Below are 24910 nucleotides of genomic sequence, written 5' to 3'. Positions count from 1 at the left end.
AATTGGCAGACTTTGGATCAGACAAATTGGAGTTTGTTTGAATCTGGGCTCTGGCATTTGCTGAGGTTGTGATCTTTGTCAAGTTATTAATTTTCACCCAGAGCCCACTAAATCTAGGCCATAGCGTCTCAGAAATGTTATGGAATTCCTGTACATATAGAAGGAAGATACGACTTGTGCCTTTCATCTATGCACTTCTTGCAACCTTAACCTTCTGTTCTCACCACCTTCTAGGGACCTAGCCAGAAGGGAGAGAGCTAAGGTGAATCTTGCAGAGGTAGCTCATCTCTGGAAGCAAAGGATTGCTCTGTAATTCTTCCCAGCAAATCTTTTGCAGTTTGACCCAGAACCATCAAGGTCCTAATTACTTCCCTGGGTCCTGGGAGTCCATTATGCTACTTGATTGTCATCCTGTGCACTCAGTGCTAAGTCCTCTTGCTGCTTTTGTTTGCAACTAAGGTGGGACACAACATACAGGGAAGGGGCTTTGTGTCACCCACCAAGGTATAGCCTGAAATACCTTCACCTTCTATTGATTGCCCTATACTGCCTGTACCAACACCACCCTGTCCTTGGTACCAGTATCTCTGGGAGGTCAAAGGGGAGACTCCCTTGGTCCTTCGAGTACTTGGTTGGGTTACATAAATCTCCCCTGCCTGAGGAGCAGCTGACTTAGGCAAGGGACCTTGTTTGGTTTTCCTTGAACTATTAACAGGGAGATAAGGAGGTTAACTAAGTAAATGTTCAAAAGGCCAGAGTCCCTTCAGCGTGGCCACAGTGATCAGATCTTGTTACATCCTTGCTTTGGATGTTGCCTCTCTGGTTGGAATACGGATGGAAGGAAAAAGTCAGCGAAAAGGGGCCCAAAATGGAAATGCAGTGTAGCAAGTCCTAGCTATGGGTTAGCTTCTGGGGACACTCTGTGAGCACATTTGCATGAAAATGGTAAAACGAAGGAAGGTGGTAGTTGTGAGACGGAAGGAGTGTTTCCACGGGACTGTAGTGGAGTAAATACTGTTGTAGGCTCCCACCCCAGTGCCTCAATAATCCTACCAGGCCCATTCTCTCAGCATTGACGTCATGCCAGGCACTCTGCTATGTGCTTTGCCTGTAAGAACTCATGGAACACTCCCCGCAGCTCTGTGAAGGAGGTTGTATGTTTATCCTCATTTTGCAGATGAGGAAACTGAGGGTTAGAGGTTCAGGGACTTGGCCAAAGTCACTGTTCAGCATTTTGCAGGGACTGGATGTGAATTGCAGTTGGTCTCACCCTATAGCCTGTGAAGCTACTCGGCTCTTTGCCACCTAGAGCTGGGGTTCTCAATGGTTGTTATTTTTTTGGGGTCACAGATAACCCTGAGAATATGATGGAAGCTGGAGCCGTGGCCTTTCTGTCTAAAGGAATTCACACATGCTTGGTCCTCCGATTAAGAGCTCTTGTTCCAGGACACATTTTCTTGATCCACATAAGCAGCACCCATGACAGGCTGCCACAAACCATACTGTGCCTGTGATGTCTAAAACCCGCCAAATACACCCCATCATGCTGTTTGTCAGAAGCTCCTCCATAGTGAAGGAAAAGGAGGGTGAGGAGATGCACTGTTGAATGGGGCTCATTGTTTCGATGAGTGATAGATAATAGCAAGAAGGACAAATGTAGCTTCACAGGTGACATCTGACTCCACGTTAGTAGCAAGCATATTCGAAGCCTTTGAGGAGCTTGTGAGCTGGCATAGGAGGTTGAACTAACAGGTTTGGCCAACAGAGGACAGCACAAAGGGGATCGGACAGGGCTCCAGGTATAAAGGGGGCCAAAGGGAAGGAACATGGATTGAGATCATGGAAATGTGGGTTCTACTCCCAGCCCTGCCCACTGATTCCCTAAGTGTTCTCCACCTACCACCTTATCTCGCCATGGTTTCCGCTTTAGAATGTGAAGGAATTGGATTATCCCCAGGGCCCCTCTGTGTCTGAAACGTGAGGTGGGTGGTCATGAACGAAAGATGGTTAAGTACTAGCTGCAGGCCCGGCCCTCTCTGCATATGGTCTGATCTACCCCTCTCCACTGCTCCAAGGTTTGTGTCATGAATCCCATTCTATAGATGATGTCAGGTCGATTAAGAATAGCTAGCTCTCTGATGCCAATTTTCCAACTCAGGGTCGGATTAGTCAGAGGTGGTAGGTCTCTGGGATATGGGGGATGGGACAGGGAAATTTGGGATGGAGAATGTATGGGTGGAACCAATAGAGATAAAGATCAAGTCCCAACATCGCTTCAGAGAATTAATGTTTCTCCTGCATTTTTCTTCTCCTGGATGTCAACAGGCCACTTTCCAAACAAAGCCATGCCCTCTGCAGGAACTCTTCCATGGATTCAGGGGATTATCTGTAATGCCAATAACCCGTGTTTCCGTTATCCGACTCCTGGTGAGGCTCCTGGGGTTGTCGGAAACTTTAACAAATCCATGTAAGTACCAGATCATGTTTTCTTTCCCAAACTTGTCGGTTAATACTTTTCCTTCCCTTCTCAACTTCTGGAGAATTTTGAATGGTTGGATTTGAGTGGAGTTGCTTTTGTAAAGATTTGTGTGATAAAGTCTGCAAAATGCAGGCAGGGAGAATTGCTTCCAGGATTTAAGACCTACCTTTGGTGTATTTTAGGAGTAACGATGTGTAGCTAAAAGTCCTGTAGCTGGAGGGGCGGGGGGAGGCAAATACTGGTTGATAAGTTGAGGAGGGAGACACAGCACACCTTCTTCATCTGTCACTTAGCCCACTCGTGTAAAAGACATTCACTGTGCATCTGAACCAGCTGGCCTGGGAGCTGGGGGAGGGGTAGGCAGAGAGATGTAAGTAGGAAGGGGCCTGCCCTCAAGGAGCTCACAGCAAGGCCGGGGGAATTTGGTGCTTTCTGCTCACAGATCACCTCTTACTCTGCCGGCATCTTTCACACTGCACTGTCCCACTGTCTGGTCTTTCTCTTCCCTGGGTGTGAGCTCCCAGAGGGCCAGGATGCCACTTTCTTACCTTTTGTATTCCTGGCTCCTGACTTCAGCATCAGAGACATACGGGCTTAATAAGTGTTTGCCGAATGAGCCATTGAAGATTTCTTGGAACGCACAGAACCATGGCATGAGTTAGGATGGACGAATGACTGTAGAAGATTTATCAAGACAGTTCTGAGGAAGGCGCAGCTGGGGAGGCAGGGCCACATTAAAATGTTCATGGACTTTAGGCTTTGTTGCTTTCGTGGGCCCTTTCTTCCATGTAAAAATACTGAAAATTTTATAAGTGTGTTGGTCTAAAGATGAATCTAACCCAGGCTGGATTCATCATTATACATATTCTTTCTGATTTTAAAAGAGTATCCTGAGCCCTAGGCACTGTGCCTACTGTGTCTCATGGATAAGTCGGCCCTGCGGGGGTGGGGAGGTGAGTGTGTGTGCGTGTGGCTTCCTGGAGAGGAGGCGCATGGGATGGGCCTTGAAGCGGCGGGTATGATTTGCTTGTGTGGACACCTGGGGAAGAGCAGTTGGGGCAGGGGTGGTGGGTGGGAGGTTGGAAATCTGGGGAATCAGTGAGGCTGGGTGTGGGGAGCAGCAGGAGTAGAAGACCTGGCAGCCAGGCTGGGGCAGGTACTTGGTTCAAGTGAGAGAGGCAGCTGGCCTGACCAGAGCTTTTCCGTTCTTCTTGCACCCCCTGCAGTGTGTCTCGCCTGTTCTCAGATGCTCAGCGGCTTCTTTTGTATAGCCAGAAAGACAGCAGCATTAACAACATCCACAAAGTTCTGAGAACGTTACAGAAGATGGAGTACAGCTCACGTAAGCAGCAGCCTTCTGCGTATCGGTTTGTCACTGGAAATTGACCTGCACCAGGGAAAGACAGGATCCCAGGCCACCTGCTGCTTGTCCCTTTTAACTCTTCCTACTGGGTTTTCTCCTCAGTGGCTGGGCTGTATGTAAGGCCTCTCTGCAGGAGGCGTTGGGAGACGGTGAGTGAGTGCGCTGGCCTCCTTTAGGGAGAGACTGGCACAGGCCCGGTGTTAAGACAGTCTGGGGGTGCAGGTTGCTTTCCAACTTCATTTCTTTGGAGTTGGCCATGTGGTTGCCATGAATGGGCAAATTTATAGACAAGGGATACTTCCGTCATATAAGAGCAATTAAAATTGCTCATCTAAGAGCACCTTGATATGGATAAGTGAAAGTAAGCAATTATTCCTGAAAGGAGAATGCAACTCATCTTTCCCCTAGTCATTTGATTTAGTCTGATCGACATTTGAACTCTGATCTTTAAAAAGTGAAATCTTTATCTTTAATTTGATAAGTGCCCAGGCAGTTTATTGCATGACATTAAGGAAGTGTCTGAGGAACAGATAGTTTGCTGACTGAGGCACTGGCTGCAGAACTCGTGGAGCAGCCGCCCAGGCAGTGGCCTACCAAGGGGACAGGGCGTGGGGGAGCAGTCCCCTGCGTGCAGGCAATGATGGTGTGCATGGCCTCTAGAGAATTTAAAAGCAATAACGATGTATACTGAAAGTCGGTCTACTTTTCATCATCACCGTGCACCAGTTCTAAATAACAGCAGTGATAAATTTCTCCCCATCATGGGCCAGCTGCTGCCACTACTCCAGGAATATACTTTTTACTCAGTCTGGTGTTCTGGAAGGGATAGAGTGGGCTGGCCTTAGCTTGAAAGACCTCCCAGATTTTGATCCACTTGGCAAAAGGAGAAATGGTGTAAAGTGTTCGAGTTTATACCAGACTCGGTTTGGAGGTTTTTCTTGGGTCAGGAAAAGAGGCAGTAGGCAGTGGGGGACCTGATGACAAAAGGAAGCAAAGCTGTGTGTGGAGATGTAGACACAGAGGAGGTGTCACTTCCTATCAGAGAGAGGTGTGACTGTGCTTTGGCTTCTGGCTCAGCTTTGACAGGACCCCCCCCCCCCCCCCCGAGCTGGACCACTCCTGGCTGCATGGCCAGGCCATCCGGATGCTGTTTCCTTGCTCTGTAAGCCCCTGTACACGTGTCTGTCCCAGTGCAGGACACAGAGAGGTAGCAACCACCACTCAAAGCGTACCAGACCTTCCTGATCTATTGGTGGGCGCCTGCCTGGTAGACCAGAGGCAGAGGCGATTTCTTCTACGATGTCCGCGTGGCCCAGGGGAAAGAGGAAAGAGTGTTAGGATACATTACTTTGTATTTTTGTGACTTTGGGAATAAGTCATGTAGGCCCTTTTGGGCCACTCTTCTCATCTATAAAATGGGGACAATAGGAAAACCTATCTCATACGGTTGCTGTGAGGAATAAATGAGATAAAACATTTAATTGCTTAAAAACAGTATCTGGCGTATAGGAAGCATTTAGTGAACATGAGCTGTGATCATTTTGGAGTGGTGACATTTTGGCCAAGCCATTTAACCTTTCTGAGCCTTAATTTCCTCAGCTATAATATAATAGATAATTACATTTTACCTAAATGTAAAATGTAAAATCTAACAGTACCTGGCACATAGTATGTGTTCAGCAAATGGGAGCCAGTATTTTCCTTTTGTGTCAGTGATGCATTTCTGAGCACCTGGCCTTGCTCTTCTGCTCTCAACTTCACGGCTGGAGAAGTAGACTGTCCATTGGGGATGAAGTGTTAAACACAGTTTCAGATCTTAGTAGGGGCTTCGTTAGACACGCAGCAATTTTTCTTCTTTGAGCAAATGGCGGGTGGAGTTCGGGTGGAGAAGAGAAACCAAAACTGCATTCAAAAAACTTTCTCTGCACAGCTCTGAAGAGAGAAGGTCTCCTCCAAATTTGACTGTATTCTATCGTGATTATCTGTCCGTTCATCCAGTCGGTTCCCTTTTCTGCCCTGCGGCTACTACTTAAATTGCTTTCTCCTCTCTTTGCCTGCCTTGCAGCAGAGAGCCAGGACTCAGTCTAGAGGGAATGCAGGAAACACTGCTTCTTCCCAGATGAAGCCAGTCAGCCACTTTTTGTTGAATTTGACTAGCACTCTGGATTGCAGAGTAGGATCTGACTTAGACATCTGTGCTGAGATAGCTCTCTTGCAGTGTCACCCTCAGGACTGCAGGGACCTTTGGTGCAAAGCCCAGCCCTCATCAACCTTCTCTCTCAGACACCCACTTCCTGCGAGGGGCACCTGCCTCTCACACAGCAGCTCATTTTGGGTGTTGACAGCTTTCAGTATCAGAAAATATCCACTATCCTGCTATACCTTTTTGAAAATGAGGCTGATTCTTTTTCCCTTGAGATACGTAAAGACAGGTCTCGTTTTTTATTTATTCATTTCTTTTTGCCCTCTCTTCCCAAAGTTTGATTTTTCTAGACTTCTAGACTTCTGGAATGATTTTTTCTCCTCCTATATCTGGTTGTGTTTCAGTGCCTCTCTGTCTTTCTTGAAGTTTATCAGCAATGACAACAGTGTTCTAGCACGCGGTATAAAAGGGACTTTTTCTTCTCTTGTTCTGAGCACTGCATTTCTGTGAATGCAATCTGGGATTGCGTTAGGCTTTTGGGAATACACGTCACTCTGCTGACTCATCTTCCCTGTGCAGTCAACCAAAATTGTGGAGTCTTTTAAATATACAGCATTGCAAGTTTCTTGTTCTCCATTTCCTATTGTGCTGTTGGCATTTTGAATCTAAGGAAAATACTGTCTCTCGTCTGTTTTACATTTCTAGATTTCCTACGTCATCTCGTCCTACCCAAACCATTTTAGATTCCGATTTTGCCTTGTACTACATTAGCTGCTTCTTGTTGTTTCCTATCACCTAGGAAATTGATAAATAGCTCGCTTTGTTCTTATCCAAGTCATTGATGGCTGTGGGATGAAGACTTGAGGTTTGGATCAGTCCGCCGGAAACTAACAACCCCTTTGTACGCTACCACTGCGGCTCTTAAAGTTCTACCCACCTCTGTTGTCAGTGCTGGGCCACTGAGCTCCTGCCTTCGTGGTCTAGTTGGAGGACTTATCTTATTTTTTCCTTCAGTTTTCATGTGCTAAATCCACTGGACTGTCCACAGATACTTTGCACATATGGAGGTCTGTACCCAAATACTCTCTTCTAGTACCATGGTTTCCTGGACTAGAGCATTGCTTTATTTCCACTTATTGGATGAGACCTAAGAAGCAGTTAGTTCATTTATAGACAAATGGGTTGATTGATTCAATCATTCAACCAGTATTTATTGAACATCTAATATGTGCCAACCACTGTTCTAGGTCCAGGGACACAGAGGTGTACAAAACAAATATGGCCTCTGTCCACATGGAACTTCTGCCTCTAGACAAGACACTGATACAGAAGGGGGAAGTGACTTTCCCACGTTATCACAGACCCAGGAGGGATAATCTGGGAATAGAATACAGTTAAGCCTCTGCTATTTCATGCAGCTCTGTTTCTACAGTGCACTCGTGTGCTGGTCTAATAATCTTCCAACTGTAAAGTCCTCTAGTTTTAAGAATTAAATCATAGACAAGTCTAAGTATCCTTGCAAACCATCCATGTAGAAAGCCTTACAAAGGCACCTTACCCGGTTTTCTAATCCCTGGAACTTTTTGGAATTTTATTATTTTCTTCCTAAATCTATAGACATGCAGGTTGAATGGTGGCTAACTTGATGTTTGGGAATCAGTGTGAGGAGCATTCATTCTTCGTAAGTCCCTATCATGACTGCAAGCCAATGGAAATATCAAAATTGCATAAGTTTTCACAATCTCTAGAAAAAGTGACGGATCTAGCAAGATTCCGTTTCTGTGAAATGCAGAATGTCGAGGGGCATTTTCTCCGAGTGAGTTTTGTGTGACATCTGAGATGATTTCAGGTGGCACACAGATGGCAACTTTCAATTTTAACCCACATCAAATTACAATTTCATGGGTATTATTGCTTAGGAAGATGTTCAATAGGGAAAAAAAATTAAAGTTAATTTAAAGGAAACATTATTTTATGTGGATGTGGTAAAAATTGTGAGAGTAGTTTGTAGATGATTGAAGACTGGAAAACACCTGTATAAGAGAAAGAGTTTGGGGCTTTGTATTAAGATTTGTTTTGGGAACAAATTCAGGCTCTGTCCCTCGTTATGTGTCAACCTTGAGCATGTTTTGCTTCTTTCTGACCCTCAGTTTACCTGAAACGTGAGATGAGCTGCCCCCAGGGTCATTTAGCACTAAAGCAGATGTAACCTGTGGCTGACTGATGGCAGGGCATAGCACATAGTGATGCATAATAAATCTGAGCTGATTTACCTCCTCTTCTTTTCCTGGCTGACTTGTTAGCTTCACCAGTTTGTCCAACCTCTCTGGGCCTCAACTTTCCTTGCCTGGAAATTGGGACTTTGACAACCCAACCTGAAAATGTTTTATCTCGGAAACGTGGTCGGTCCTTGGGTGGGGATCACCTGGGACTCACCGGTGATATGGGCTGTCCCCTACACTGTAGCCCTTGAAGGCCAGACTGACCCTTATTCATGGTTCTGTCCCAAGCATCAGCACAGTAGCAGGCATGTAGTAAAGCAATCCATGAATCTGTGAGAGAAATGAATGAGGGTGAGAGAAAATACCCGCCCTTCAGAGTATTTTCAGGGTCAAGTGAAAGTGCTTTGAAAAGTATGGAATCCCAGCACATGTAAATTTCAAGTTGATTCCCTTGTGTAAACCCACGTCAGCAGGGCTCTAAATTAATAATAATGACAAAGTTCTTAAAACAGCTTTGGCTTGCTCTCTTCCATAAGGTTTATTTTCCTGAACTTGACTGACATGAATCCAGAGGCCTGACGTGGATATACTGAGATGCTTAAAAGGTTTCATTTTCATAGCCCCCTTCCAAGGCCCTGGTAGGGATCTTAGCAATTAAAAAATTGCCAAAGTAGTGTTTTTAAAAAAATGCTATTTTTTTTAAAGAGACCCCCCCAAATTGTGTCAGCTTCAGGACTCACAACCTGCATCTGTGTCTGCAGAGGCACTGGGGTGATAGAAGGAACTGTCTCCTTCCTCGCCCTCCTCCTTCATTCCGTCCATCAGTCTCACTCACCAACCAGCCCCGCTGCCTCCCACCCCGTTGGTGAATCTGGCAGACAGGCCAGAGCTAAGGCCTCCCAGGTGGGGCTGGTGCTGCCTGGATCAGGACGGGGCTGGACACGGAGGTGTCCCTTTGCTTTCTTTTTGTCTTCAGTGCTTGTTTCCTTTCCAGCCACTTACATGCACCATCGCTCAGGGATACCAACCAGGCTCATTGGCCTGCTTCCTGCTGAACATTTCTGCTCAGGCATCCACTTTGCTCCAGTGCCTTGCTCCTTTCCCCAATCCTGGCATCTTGACCGCAGACGCCTTCATCTCTCAGGGGCACCATGGGCCCAAGTCCCTCTCGAGTTTTCACCGTATATGATGGCTGGGGCTTCCTACTTGGCTGGGATTTGAGAAATGCATATCCTGGGGCTGAGGCTTCTTGCCTTCCTGGGGTGGTCCATCCTTACAGCCCCTAGAAGAAGTTCTCCAACTCCTCTACTTTCCCCCATGTCCACAGTTGGTGGGGCTGTTGTCCGCTGCTGCATACCGTGGCTGCTCCCCCAGCCTCACCATTGCTTATGCTGGCCAGGGACAATTCCTAGGCTTGTGAGGGCACTGTGAGAGCTCTCTATCAGCTGTGGCCTGGCCCAGTGGACAGGACTGTGGGTTCTGTGGTGGGGCTGGATGCCAGATCCACAATCTGCCCTGTGCAGGGGACTCGGCCGCTTCCATCCGCAGCCAAGATCTTAGCTCTCCAGGTGTCAGACCCCATCCCAAATGACAGCTGCACCAACATCTTTTAACAGAAGCCCAGTAGATGGGACTTCAGAGCATGATTTTCCAGACCTGCTGAACTAGGCCAGGTCAGGTAGGTGGAACAGTTGAGGGATGGCTTTCAAGCTGTACGTAGAGCTGCCAAATTACACATTTGTGTGGATGCCATGGTTTCCATGAACGGCACTCCCCATGAGAACTGTGCTCCCAGAAGCTGGGTAGTATACAACCTACATGGCACTTTGCCATGGCCTAAGTACCTTATCTCTACTTCCCATACTGAGGACTAGGGTTACAACCAGTCTCCCGCAGCCCCTGAATCAGGGGCTTCTGAAATTCCTTCTGTCCAGGACGTAGAGTTCTCTGAAGCTTGGGAGCACTTTGCAGGGAAAGAAGAAGGAAGAACTCTGGGCATTTTGTCGCTGGGCTGGAGCTGTCCCTTTAGAGAACATCCCACATCGTTGGGGTCAAGGGCTGGAAAGGGGAAGGACTGGAGGAGAGATCCAGGGCAGCACTGTGTGCTTCCTGACAGGCTGACTTGGGTCTGGAGCTTTTCCATCCCTTCGGCTAGATTTTTGAATGTCAGTGGCAGGGCTGCCATTTTCAGTATATTCATGATACTCATCTGATATGTTTGGCCTTTCTGGTGTGCTCTGTAAGACTTTTATGAAATAAGTCCAGAGGGTTATGGTGGGCTTAACGAAAAGGGTCATGACTTTCTGGCTGTTGGATTGCCTAGCAATACTGGGAACTCACTGTATGGCCCTTTGATTCTGCTTTGATCTTTGAAAGTCAAAAGGCGTGATCCCCAGACGGCAGGGCAGGCTTCGGTGACATGGCAATGTAGTTGGCCGTGGCAGGGAGTTGAGGGAAGGCGATGTAACATTTTCATCGTGTAAACATCCACTGGGCAGTACAATTTAGTGTTTAGAGGCCAGATTTGGCAGTCAGACTGCCTTGGTTCAAATCTTGGCTCTCCTGCTTACCAGCTGTGATCTTGGATCATTCCATAACATCTCTGTCCCTCAGTTTCCTCAAAATAGAGATATTACTAGAATCTCTCTTAGAGATATTGTGAGGAAATAAATAAGCCAATAAGGGTAAAACATTTGGTACAGTTTCTAGCACATAAGAAGTACCAGGCTTGTACTTTAATTTCACTACATTTTTACATCCATCACGTGAGGTAGGAAATTTTGTTCCTTTTTATGCACATGAAGGAGTTGAAGTTCAGAGAGGCTAAGTAACTTGCCTAAGGAAACACAGCTGGCAAGAGGCAGGGAAAGAGCTACAACTTCAGTCTTTCGTACTCTGCTATTACATGCTAAACAGAGCAGCCCAGGGTAGCCAGACACTTCTCCAAGGTCACAGGATACTAGGCATTCACGGGTTGGGATCAAAAAGGAGATTAGGGCTTCTGAGAGAAATGCCAGACTTCCTCCATTTCCCTGCTTCATGGGTAACAGGCATGGATGGAACGTCCCCCAGGGCCTGTCTAGAAAGAACATCCTGTGACTCAGACAGCCACTTCTCCTTCCCTGCCTGAACCCCTTTATTCCCTTGAGCAACTGCTGAAGTTGAAGTTGCAGCCCCAAACTTTGCTGTTCTTGTGGGTCCCTGTGTGTCATCTTGTTGAGAGATCAGATGACGTATGTGTCAATATTATGTCATCAGAGTGGAAATTTCTTTCAATCTTTGGATGATTGCAATTCATGTTCTGTATGTACCGTGTTTCCCCGAAAATTAAGCCCTAGCCGGACAATCAGCTCCAATGCATCTTTTGGAGCAAAAATTAATATAAGACCTGGTCTTATTTTACTATAAGACTGGGAATATAATATATAATATAATATAATATAATATAATATAACATAACATAACATAACATAATATATATATAATATAACAATATAATAAATAATATAATACTGTTTCAGGGAAAGAGGGTACTTGTCGAAAGTTCTGATTTAGGATCTTAGGGTTTCCTATTCTGAAACCTTTCCAGCTAACATGGAAAACGTTTCCTAGACCTGTCATAGCCAGGCTGCATCCTAGTGCTGTGTTGAAATACTGCTTCAATTAAATCAAATCAAAGGTACACTTTACCCAAACAAGAATAGGAAAACACAGTTGTACTCAATTGCAGGCCAGCACGTACCCCACAATATCAGACTGACTTTGAAAAGCTTGGGTTGTTAACATCAAGAACAGTGTTTTATGTCTCTTGCTTTTCCAGCCTAAGATTTATTTATCTCGTGTGTGGCAAAGAGCAATTTGGCAGTTCAGTTAGTTTCTTGTTGAGAGCTTCCCATTTCTGGCCCTCTCATCACTGTTGTCCCGAGGCACAAAAGGGCAATGTTAGAGTGACACTTTGTCAAAAGACTATGTTGCACCAGGTAATGATGCCATTTTACATTTAAATGTGCTGTTACATTTAAGGCTTACATGGGCACTAGCAGTTTGATATCTCCATCCCCATTTTATTGGTGAGGAAACTGAAGCTGGAAAGTGTTATGTCTTTTGCCCAGGATTTTGTAATAAAGTTGTGGACTGAATCCACGTCTGTCAGACCCCAAAGCTCAGCAACTTCCCACCACACCATGCTGCCATGTTGCCTTATTCCAACACCAGGAAGCATGGGTGGCGTCATTTGCTTTTGATGCCAAAAACGTGATGCTGCTTTTGATGCCAAAAGTGTGATGAAGCGTTTTAAAAGAGTAAAGCGATTTATTTAATTCCCGATATAGTAGAAAGAGCCAAAAGCTTTGTAGCTACAGCTGATTGGGTTCAAATTCACCACTTGCTTGCTCTGTGACCTTGAGCAGGATATTAACCTCTCTGGGTCTGTGTCCACATTTGAAAAATGGGAATAATACATTTCTTGTAAGTTTGTTTGAGGGAATTCTAGAAAATAATATATATCACGTGTCTGATGCTCAGTAAATGCTAATCACCTTCCTCTGCCCACAAACCACTACCTTGTCCCGTAATACATTTTATTAATTTTAAAAGAAGAAAAACTAAGCTATTTATACATTACGTATAGTAACAGTCCTTCCTTACTCCAGCCCTGGAAAGAATCCCTTCTCAGCCCCTAACTCATAAACTCATCTTCCTTTTAGGTCCAGAATTCTTTTGGGCTAATGCAACCTCCTCAGTGTTACCTTCCATTTTTTTCTGGGCTTCCAGAGCCAGCTCAACTGTGTCTGCCACCCCCATTGCATCAGGAGGCTCCTGGCCAGTGTGAATAGGTCACCCTGTTTCTTTGGGGCCACAGCCTCCACACGCTCTTTGAGGACCTGGTTACAACAACTTCTCCCCCCTTGGCGACTTCTCAATAAGACACAAGTTTGCTATTGCCTTATTAGATGGATCTGGGGAAGATCTGTCATGTAATGTCTCTTTCCGTCCCCTGGTTTCAATGATGACTGGTTCTGGAGTAGCAGAGAGGGCTGGAGGCTCACAGCTCTGCTCGCCTGACCCTCTGGCCATCTCCTCTTGGAAGGCAAGGGAAAGGATCATGTCTTTATACAGCATCTTTTTTGGCTACAGGCTCCTGCTTTCAAGGAGCCCCGAGAAATTCTGCTACTTTGCACCACAGCACTAGTGTTTGGGGTTCAGTATCCATTTAAAAGCTTGTCGAACTAATGCAAGTTCATATTACATGTAAAGTGCTTGAAGAACTATGTGGCTCCTAAAGTTATAATATTCCCATTGGTCTCAAGAGGGGACTCTGGCTTCCCTAGTACTTGTCTCAAAGACTTCATGGAGCATGACCCGAAATGTTCTGGTTTCTGTGGGAACCCCCATCACATAATTGCCATCATGACTTGATCACCATTTATTTTGCACTTTATTTTGTTTAATTTTCAGCATGTGTGTGCTCACTCACAATGAATTCAGAGTCCTTTACACAGTGTCATTAGTGCTTACCTAAGCCACACCCCTGGTAAGGTAGACCTGCATTTATAGAGAAATGCAGGCTCCAAGAGCCTAAGTGACCTCTCCAAGGCCACATAACTGGAAAATTCTGGAACTGAGATTTGATCCAGGTTAGCCAGACTCCAGAACCTGAGATCTTTTTCGTATGCCTTACTATCCCTCAGCAAGCCCTCCCTGTAGAGAAGGAAACTCCTCCTGGGGTGGGAACCCCAGGCCCAGATGCATGAAGGAAGGTCCTGAGGCTCCTGGCCCGCTCTCACCTGCATAAGGAGTCACCTCAGGGAACAACCAGGTCACCTGCCTTACCTGCTTCTCCAGAACCCTGGACTTCCCAGAGGAGCCCTGGTCTTTCCAGAGAAGGTCCAGCACCTCAGTGAAGCAGGCAGTAGCTATGCTTAGAGAAGAAAGTACATCTCGCATCAGTAACACAAACCAAAACAACAGAAGACACCTGAGTATGTTTGTTACCCGCCCTTTTATAGCAGAGAACTGTTTCAAGGTCTCGTTTATAAAGCCAGACAAGCTTAGGCTGAGTAAAGCCACAAGTTAGAATTTGGCCCAGGGCCCTCAAGGCCATTACCCGTTTGACGTGGTGAAGGCTGGAAGACCCTCCTGGGGTCCTTTTAAGAAGAGTTTCTGGGCCTTGGATGCGGACCTAATCTCTTTCTCCACTTCTCCTTTTTTCATCTGCCTCCTCCACCCACTCACTTCTCAAGCAGCTGATTGCTGTGGTTCCTTTTCATGTTGAACAAAAGAGACTACAGCAATCTTGAAACCCGAAACCCTGAGCTGGGGACTGGAGGGCACTGACCGAGAGTAACCCCAGTTCTCTGGCTGAGGACTTCCCTCCTCCGCCTTTCTGCTGCTGCCCTCCTCCCCACCTCCTCCCTTCTCCTCCTTTTCTCCCCTCTCCTTCTCTATCAGGCTGGCTGGAGAGAAGCAGCTGGGCACTAAGTGGCTGTGAAAGCATCCTCGGGGGCAGGGCCTCTCCCCACCACACTCCTATACCCACTGTGGAAGCATCTCCTTAGCTTGGTTCCAGAGGCCTGGCCCAGAGAATTGGCACGAAACAGGATGCAGTACTGTTCTTCCTCAGCTCACAAAATATACACTTCGCTTGTTTTGGTCTTTAGATGCCAAGCTCCTGAATTTTTTTTTCTCCTCTCCATTGTCCCATCTCACTGTACCCAAAGCAAAGCTCTTGGGAATTGGGTAGGCTCCTCCAGGCAAAAGCAAGGAGGCCGAGGTCAGAGAATCAAGTATTTTGGTCCATATTGGAGAAATTGCAGCAGGAAAGCCCTCTTGGCCTTTGGCTGGATAGTGACTTTCAGTCTTTGGAGGCAGCAGAAACTCAGGATTTAGTGACCAGCCTAGCTCCCTGCTGGCCCTGTTCTGGGACAGCATTCGTACCCTCTCAGTTACCCGTGGAAACTCTTGGAGGCTCATCAGCTCTTTCCCTATAAACAAGTACTTTCACATCCCTGATCTTGGTGTTCACGACAACCTGTGAATGTTATTAGCCCCATTGTATGTTTAAGGAAACTGAGGCCCAGGGAGGTAAGAAAAAAGGAAAAGAGAGATTCATGATGATACAGGTAAGGCCCAGCCGAGCTGGAACTTGAATTTAAATCTTCTGATGTTATATCCATGCGGATTTCATTTTACCCCGAGTGTACTATGGATAAGAAGACCTGCAGGATCGTCTTCTCACCCCATGTTTTATAGATAAGAAAATTGAAGTCATGGCAACTCACTTGGGCCAAGTTAAATGGTTACGTGACTGTCTTTTCTACTAAGCGTCGTCCCCTGTCTTGTTTCTAAAGACTGGTTTTTCTTACTGGTCATCTTCCATCAATGTTCATCATCCTTGCTGTGACCTCATAGGTGTGATTATTCCCACTGATTCTCTGTAGAATACTAGATTTATTTATTCCTCTATAAAGTTCTGAATAGACAAATCAGTCAGTTTTGGCCTTTTCTTCATCTTACAGAGTGTATCAGCAGAAAGAATCCAAGAATTCTGTCTGACTCAGGAACTCAGCCAGGCAAATATAACACACACACACACACACACACACACACACACACACACACACACACACCCCTTAAATCATAAATTCAACTTCTCCACTTAGCTGGCAAAATCACTTCTGTGTTCTTATCTATTCTAAAATCCTATGCTTTAGGGTCAAATTAGCAATGAAGCTAATGAGACCAGTCTTTCCTGAAAGTGATGAGGATGTTAGCCATCCTTTATTGAGCACCTTTCTCAGTGCCCGGCATTATGCTGGGACTTCAGGTACATTTTCTCATTTAATTCTCAGCTCAGCCATTGAGGTAGATGCCATTGTTTGTTCTATTGACATTTCCCCACTTTTCCCTGCTTCCAGCTTCCACTCACCTGAGTGTCTTCTTGACCTGGGCTGAAGCAGCTGAATGGGATATGAGAAACTCTAGTGTTATCTTGACCTGGTTTGTTTCATATTCATGTCCTGCTCACTCTTGCCTAACCACTGCAAAGTGAATTTTCTTCTCCATAATTGGCAGTTTTCCAGATCATGTCAGTTCATTAGTTGATTCGCTACTTGTGTTTATTCTTTTCTTCATGCATCCACAATTTACTCAGTGCCTCCTCTGGGCCAGACACTGCTGCACTTTGCAGTTACAAAGTCCTGGCCCTCAAGGCACTTCTGTTCTTCTGGGGAGAAAGATGTGTGCTGAGACAACTGCAGCTTCATTTGTGCGGTGCCCGAGGGAAACATAGGGTGTTGTTAGATCACAGAAGTAGGTCACCTAACCCAGCTCGCGGGTGGGAAAATCAGGGCAGTCTTCCTGGAGGAGATGACTCATGGTCCGAGTCATAAAGAAGGGGTAGGTGTTAACTAGGCTAAGAGGAGAAGGTCTGTTTCAGACATCTGGCTTTCTCAATATTCTTGGCTTCTCCACTCAGTTTTTTGCCAGCCACATAAGGAGAAAACTGAGTCGAGAGATACAAAGCCACCGCACTCTGGCCGCACACTACCTTCCTCCCTCTTCCTTCTCTCATCTTACTTTCCAACTCTTAGGTTTTAAGGAATTTCCTCTTTCTATGTTTATCTGCTTGTCCATTACTTATTCATTCAAAGAATAACTGTTTATCTGCTTGTCCATTAGTTATTCATTCAAAGTGCCATGCACATAGTAGGTTCTCAAAAAAAGAGAACCTACTATGTGAGAACCTACTATGTGCATAGCACTGCAGGCTGTCCTAGTTCCAGCCATCATGAGAGACCATACCCTTCCTCACCAGCCAGAGACTCTAGAGAATTTTGGCTCTCCGTCCTTTTCCAGAATTTGGCTTCAACCTGACTCCCCACCATGGTACACTTGCAGATACACCTCGTCTTAATCAAATGCTTCCATGAACTATCTTCCTCTGGCTTTCTCATCGCTCCTTCTGTTTTATTGATTTGCCTCTTCGTCTCCTTTATCAGCCTTGGAAGTTCCTGATGGTAGGGTCTGTGTCCTTACCTGTTCTCTATACTTCATTGTGGTACACTGGTGAAGTTGAGTGAAAAGAATCCTTTTCAAAATCACAAAAGTATTACCATTTATTGAATACCTCCCACAAGCCAGTTGCTCACTTTTCATGCTTTACATGTGAATATCTCTAATTCTCACATCTTTGAAAGGTGGACACTTATCATTTTTACCTCTTAGGTAAGAAAACTTTTGCTCAGGAAAGCAAAAAGAATTTCTCAAAGCCACACAGTTAATAAATAGCAAAGTCTGGCATCAAATTTTGGCTTTTCTGGTCTCACACCCCTGATCTTTCTACTATACCATTGTTTCTCAAACTTCTCTGGAATCACCTGGGGACTTTTATAAAATTTTGATGCCTGGGTCTTAGTCCCAATTCTGATCAGTTGTTGAGGGGAGTGGCCTGGGCACTGGGAGTTTTGTAAAGCTCCCTGTGTGAGTGTAATGGGAGCGAGCTGGAGAACCTGTGCACCACACACATTGCTTCTCTGGGTCCACATTGGCTGTAGCTGCGTCAGTGGTGTATGAATCTATGAGCCCACATGTGTGGTATCCATGTGACCAGAATGTAAGTTCTTTGTTGCCAGGGATCTTTGGCCTCCTTGCTGCTTCCCCACCCTGTGACCTCACCACTCTTGCACAGGCACTGCCAAGGGTTATTGACTGTTTAATCAGTCTCTTGGTTCTTAGGTCTCATCCAGGGGATTCACTGATAGATGGTTGGAGTTTGGTCACTTCCTGTTCTTCTCATCTTCAGAGCCTGTTGACATAACAGAAGAGTCTTATAAACACTGTGAGTGTACTCACTGGTCTGGAGAGTGTTGCTCACGACCGAGACCTGTGCAAGTACAGTTGGGCCAGCATCCCACACTTGGGCAGCCCTGCTCGGGAGGGAGGAGGCAGTGCTGAAGTAGCCCAGTACAATATCTGCATGCTGCTCTGGCTTCTCACACTCAGCAGGAATGTGTGGCCCACCTGTGCAGTGAGAGTCAGCTCCTGTGTGTACTCTGTTCTGTCCAGAGCTCAGAGAGGTCTGACCCCCAGTATGGTGCTTCTTCCTTTGTTCTACAGTGTGCAGCGTCGGGCTTTTCATGCCAGGCCTCAGTGGAAGTCCCTGGCTTCCCTACGTTCCTTCCTGTTTGCCCCTGCCATAGGGCACTGGGAGTTTTGTAAAGCTCCCTGTGTGAGTGTACTGAGAGCGAGGTGTCACTTTGTGTACCTGACCGTATGGTACCAGTCTCCAGGGATCCTGTTTGCTCCGGGGCTGTGGCTGGTGGTGGCGGCCGCGGGGTCGTCCTGACACTTCCGGGCCCTTCCTGGGCTTGCTCAGCTGAAAGAAAGTCCCCTGTGGTGCTGCTCGGCTAGTTCTGCAGTCGTCACAGTTCTAATCCTATCTCCTAAGATTTATTTATTTAAATTAAAGTTTATCGGGGTGACAATTGTTCGTAAAGGTACATAGATTTCAGGTGTACAATTCTGCCTCCTAATATTTATTATCCAGCCATCATTCACTGACCAGTAATTCTTTGCCAGCCCCTGATCTGGGCGCTGTGAGATAAAACACATATTCTATGTCCTGGGGGCATAAGCTAGGGGAGATAGTATGCAAATAAAACATTCCTAAGAATATGGTCCCCAGTCCGCCTGCATTGGAAATACAAGGGGTACTTCCTTTTTAAAATATAGATCCCTAGGCTCCATTCTAGATCATTATTTCAGGATCTCTGGGGATTGGGCCCAACCAACTGCATTTTAGCACACTTCCTGAGTCAATCTTAGGTGCTCTGAGGTTTGACAACTCTAGAAGTAAGCCCCACGGTTACAGGATAGTGCCACATGTGATGGGGAGCCCCAGGATGGTGCCACATGTGATGGGGAGCCCTAGGATAGTGCCACATGTGATGGGGAGCCCTAGGATAGTGCCACATGTGATGGGGAGCCCTAGGATAGTGCCACATGTGATGGGGAGCCCTAGGATAGTGCCACATGTGACGGGGAGCCCCAGGATGGTGCCACATGTGACGGAGAGCCCAGGCAGCTCCTGTTCTGAGGAGGAACACTCTTGGGCAAGGAACAGCTTCTCGAAGGCGTCGTGAGGAATAAATAGTTGTGAACTACGTGTAATTGATCCTTTCTAGAACTGCGTATCACTCACGTTTGCTTAAGCAGAACATACTTGGATCTGGCAGCACTGATGAGAGTCTGGTTGGGCTGTTGGGACTTCCTACGATATCTCTACACACAATCCCCTTAGCTCCCAGGTTGAACTTCTGTCCTTTTCAAGCCTCCTACCACAGCCCCTGTTTGAGATCTAACCTCTGTTTCTCCTCAGTTAAATGATTTGGGTTTGGAAGTTTTCCTCCTAAAGATCGGTTAGTGCCTGGGTCTGTGGGCTGCAGTCTGCAGATGAAGCTTGCCTAGCTATGTGGTTACGATTGTCTGGTTTTCTCTTTATTGCCAAGAAGAAGTTGGGTTATTAAAAGGGAGACGTGGACAGTCACACGAAATAGGGCAGGCAAAATGATGGTATTTAAGAATTGGGGGGCCCCTACCAAGCATCTGGTCAGAAACCTCTCATTTTAGCCATGAAAAAACTGGGGTTCCGAAGGATGATATGAAATACCAAGTGACACCACAGGCCCAGACTCTGACTTGGGGAACTGAAATTCTGGCCAGTGCTGGGAGCCTTCTCTATGTGTACCTGGCGGGCTTACCATGGGACAGGATTTTGTATGAAATCCTACAGCTATCCAATCATTAGTAGGGTTGATTTTAAAAAAAAGTATATGCTTGAGTGTTTTCTTCAAGCGTGGCAGCCCTGGGATGCGGAGCTCTATATCACGTGTTCCACGTTTGGCATTAAAACAAGGCCATGTCTGTGGAGGTGCTTTGACGTGTGTTACACTCCACCCCAGTGGCTCTCCCTGACCAGCAGCGGCAGCATCTCCTGGAAGCTTGTTAGATGGGCAGATTCTGTGGCCTCATTCCAGGCCCCCTGAATCAGAAACTGTGGGGTTGGGGGCCAGCAGTCTTTCTGAAGAGGACCTGCAGCGGGCTGTGATGCTCACTCACGTTTGAGACCCACTGTTCTTCATCAGGAGGCTATCAGCCCTGGGGCTTGTGGGAATAGGACTTTAAAGTAACTGTGGGTTTAGCTCTCTGAGATGGCCGTGGGGAGACAGGAGCAGTGGAGTCGGTGTCACAGATCTCAGGTGGGATGGGTTTGGCTTTTGCCTTGAAAAGCAAGGGAAGGCTGTGTGTGTGCGTGTGTGTGTGTGTGTACAGCACTGTTACCCTGAGTCTAAGAGCCCACGCGGAGTGTGGCTCTCCGTGTCTTCAGAAAGCAGTCTTTTCATGTTTCTCCTGATAAGGCCAAGCTCCTCGAACCTTGTTTCTCTGTGTGCGTACCACAGCCAGAACCCTGTGGTTGGCCATCGTTTCAAAAACGAGGCAATCAATATTTTATTTTTCTCCACTTGCCACATTGTGCTGATTTTTTTTCTTTTTGAGTTACTTAATAAATGAAAATAAAACACTATTTCTCAGCAGGCTTGACGCTTCAGGATTTCCTGGTGGACAATGAAACCTTCTCTGGATTCCTGAATCACAACCTGTCTCTGCCAAGGCCTACTGTGGATAAAATACTGGAGGCCAATGTCAGTCTCCGCAAGGTAAGCTGCGGCCCTCAGCTTCCTCTGTGGGACTGATGGCAATTACATTGTTAGGGAACACCGGGAAAGCAGTGAATAAACCCCTGTCTTTGTAATGGCGCGAAAGAAGGGTGTTAGCTCAAAGTCAGCTTCACCTATTTTCACTTGCCTGCTCAGGCTGGCACTGCCAAATTGTTCAGAGAGTGGAATGTGCATTCTGGCGTCATGGGCCAGCTGGTTGAAATAAAACTGATTTCCTGCCTATCAGCTGACTTTTGTTAACTTCCTCCTAAGAGGGGGATGAGTTTAAGTTAAGATGAAACATTTTTTTTAAAGTTTCATGGTTCTGAGACAGTAACCAGGGTTGAGGATTGTTGGTCTGCAGCAGCTCTATCAGAAGATTTAGAAAACTCAGTGCTGCCTTTAAAGATGGACAAGAAAGGTATATAAGGAGAAAATGTTTTTTCTTTCTCCTCTTAATTTATAAAACCAGGAAGTAGTATTAGTGTTTGTGTAGAATTTTAACGTTATATTCTTAGAAAACATCCCCTGGCATCAATAGATAGCACACAGCTCCTACGCAGTGGGTAGCACACCCAGCTTGCATGGTTATTGATTTTCAGAGAAGCTTCTCAAGTTTATTCTCTGGCAGAAAGGGGAAATTGCTTCCTTACCCTGTCTCCTGTCTACATACTGGCTTGTCTTTACAATAAGCAGAAGTAGTGGAAGTGTTTATGCTTGAAAAATAAGATCTTTGCTATACATGATCTAGAACTTTTAAAATTAGAAAAATGTGCTTACTGCTGGCCCTTATGAAACTAGGAACATATGCCTTGTGTTTACCAATTGTGTGGTTGGGAGATGGGCCAAAGGCAGCAGGCGTATGAAAATAGTTACGTTTAGCATGATTTCCGCTGCCCTTTGCCAATTTCGTATCTGTCACATTCAATCAGTTCTAAAATAAGGGGCATCCTTAGTGCGGAGGTGGTCCTTGAGTGGTAATCAGAGTCTGTATGGTGGTCTTAAACACAGATGCTAAAGGTGAGCTGGCAGGCTGGCAGGAGCACTAGTTAGAGAAAGGAATGAAACCGAAGTGTGCTTGAGTACCTGGCATGAGGTGAAAACTTAGTGCAAACCATGGCAGGCCAAATGCTCTGCAGTGTTAGAAAGCTGAATGGGTCCTGTGAGGCTTTTGGTCCATCACTCACAATAGGTTGCACTACAAGCAGGTCAAGCGGCACTGATTTAAACTAACAGGGGAGGTAGTAATGGAGTAATAAAGAGTTTGCATCACCCATTCATTCATGCCACAAATATTTACTGTCTGTAATGTTCCAGCACTATGGACACAAAATGAACAGGAGAAGCAAGGCTCCCATCTTATTAAACTTGCTGTCTAACGGACAGTGAGGACCACACATGAAAAAGCTCGGTTCATTTAGGCCCAGGGAAGCTAATGAAACAAAATGTGACCAAGGAGAGGCTCTCTAGAGGGTCTTCTATAATGAACAGATGAGAATGACTTAGAATTGGCCTATCGATGAAATGAGAAGCTTGGCTTTCTGGTATTCTGCTCTGGGGGCAAGTAAAACGAAGACTTCCTAATTCTGAAATTGCTTGAACATAGTTCTTCGCGTCAGTTAAATGTATGTACCTACAAATAAATAGTGTAAATGCTTCCCCCACCATAAGTCAGCCCAACCTCAGTTTAAGATATTGTAAGTTCCAAAATAATGAGAGTGTTTTTCTCTAATAAAAGTGGTTTCAGGAGTTCAGACTCTGGATTCTTAGTCACTGAATCATATGTCCCGCTTTTGAGAAAAAGAGTTGGACTCAGGATTTTCCTTTGCAAGGACGAGTGTGGGAGGTGATGACTCAGACACAACATTCAGGTTTTAAATGTCCTGTCAGATCGTGCCTTGATGCATTCCCAAGTTCATTAAAGAGACCCGATGCATCGCACTATTGCACTGGTGTCCATTCTTTAAAGCTGTGTGATTTGATGCAAAGTCCCCCGCAAGGGCTTCAGGGATCCAGCTTCCCATTTCTGTAATCCAGTTTTGCTTATTTCTCTTTGCACTAAATGCTTCCAGGTATTTTTGCAAGGCTACCAGTTACATTTGACTCATCTGTGCAGCGGAGCACAATTAGCAGAGGTGATTCAACTAGGTGACCAAGAAGTTGCAAAGCTGTGCAGCCTGCCACGAGAGAAACTGGATGCAGCAGAGCAAGTCCTTCTTTCCAACATGGACGTCCTGAAGCCCATCCTAGTGAGTACACATACTGTGGGCAGAAGCTTCAAGCACTAATGCTTTCGGAATGTGAAATTTCTGCTTGGACAACACTGACTTTGTTTTTGTAGAAACATAGAGCTGGCTGGGAGTTTGAGATATAATTTAGTTCAGTGGTATTTTACTGTTCTTGCAAACTTTTGGGCTATCTCCCAAAGGGGGAATGGAGGAAGCATGAGTTGGGTGTGGCTCTGAGTCTAAGCCTGAATTTGCTTGTGTCTGTTTCAATCAGAGAGAAGACTTGTTATATATATATATATATATATATACACACACATATATATACACATATATACGTATATACATATACATATATACATACATATATATATATATATATATATATATATATATATAGTAAGTTGAGATTTTAAGAGTTTATTTGAAGAAAGGGTTCTGCAGAGTAGAAAGAAGTCTCCAAACCATTGATGGAGAGATAGATATCTATTCATTTTTTAAAAAGCTCATCAGAAAGGAAACACTGTGAGCTATCAGAGTGGGAAAACCTTGGAACTGGATGGAAGCACATTCAATAATTAGCTAAATCAATGACAAAATTGCATTTGCAGAGAAAAAAATTTGCCAACAAAGTCTGATAGGAATCAATAATTCAGAGAAGCAGTCCATGAGAATACATGTTCATTCTTATTCAAAGAAGGGGATGAACCTGAACATTTGGGTCTTTGGAGTTCCAGCACAGGTGTATTTTGGGAGAGTGTTCTGAGCGCTCTGGTGAAATGCCCCTCCAACAGCATCAGTTAGCATGCAGTGTTCTGGTTTCCCACTCACCTGTATAGCACTCTGATTTATTAGTGCATTCTCCTAAAACCATGGAAAGAACCTTGGAAGAAAGATGTGCCTGGAAAGAGGTGTTTTTCATTATGATAAAAAGAAATTGGAATCATCTGGGACTTTGTGCCACATAATATCTTTGCAGAGAGATGGGTCCTCCCAGAGGTACTAAATGTCTCTGACTTCTCCTGCCACATCTCTGTCTCCAGCCAGGGAGAGTTCACTGCTTTTAAGGGTTTATGTGATTTGATTGGAGCCACCCAGATAATCCAGGATAATTCCAACTTTACGGGTGAGATTGGAAACCTCACAGGTCCTGGGTCTGTAGAGTGAGGGCGGCCCTCCCATCCCATTTTCACTGATGACCTCCCAGCAGCTCCCTAACAACAGTCTTTGCCAACATGGGACATCATGAGTCACAGCAGAAAGAATGTGGGATTAGCTAGGCTTGGGCTTTAGTCCTGGCTCCCCTTGTCTCAGTGATGTGAAGATAGTGTCTGATTCTTGAGTTAGGAAAGATGGGCATACAGATTTACGTCCATTTCAGTAACAACTTGGATTGCACATCCATGAGATTCCGTTGTCTTGACCTCGGATGATACCTTTACCCTAAAAGGGAAAGATCAGTTTCTGTGGGACAGAGTTCTGTTCATGTGTCTTCTGATTCATGCAGCACATTCTTGCAAAGGTGGAACTCAGTGGGGTAAGTTCCCAAAGGTGGGAGAAAGGAGGTGAAGTAAGTGGTGCTCTAAGGTCCCCAGAAGGCCAGTGACGTCACAGCGGGGCTGTGTATAGTTTGAAGGAACAGTTGGAGGAGGGGTCAACAAAGTCATCCTTGTCTTGAAGGGTCTTTGGTGTCTTCTTGACTTTTAGACAATGGCTCAGAATACAGGTGGGGTTTGGCTTGTGATTTTTGGGGCTAGAT

At 45.7% G+C, this 24910-nt stretch overlaps 1 protein-coding gene across 2 annotated transcripts in view; it reads left to right on the top strand.

Annotated features, from left to right (window-relative positions):
• The window catches only part of ABCA1 (ATP binding cassette subfamily A member 1), a 122935-nt gene that overhangs the window by 32468 nt on the left and 65557 nt on the right, over positions 1-24910 (top strand). For both annotated transcript variants that reach the window (XM_081065652.1, XM_081065653.1), the window contains exons 4-7: positions 2326-2467; positions 3706-3821; positions 20802-20923; positions 22996-23172. In XM_081065652.1, coding sequence (XP_080921778.1) covers positions 2326-2467; positions 3706-3821; positions 20802-20923; positions 22996-23172 — 557 coding nt within the window. The remainder of the gene's footprint in view (positions 1-2325; positions 2468-3705; positions 3822-20801; positions 20924-22995; positions 23173-24910) is intronic.

This window comes from Rhinolophus hipposideros (genome assembly GCF_964194185.1).
Source record: "Rhinolophus hipposideros genome assembly, chromosome: 11".
NCBI classification, from domain to species: Eukaryota; Metazoa; Chordata; class Mammalia; order Chiroptera; family Rhinolophidae; genus Rhinolophus; species Rhinolophus hipposideros.
This window is presented reverse-complemented; position numbering and strand designations above follow the sequence as displayed.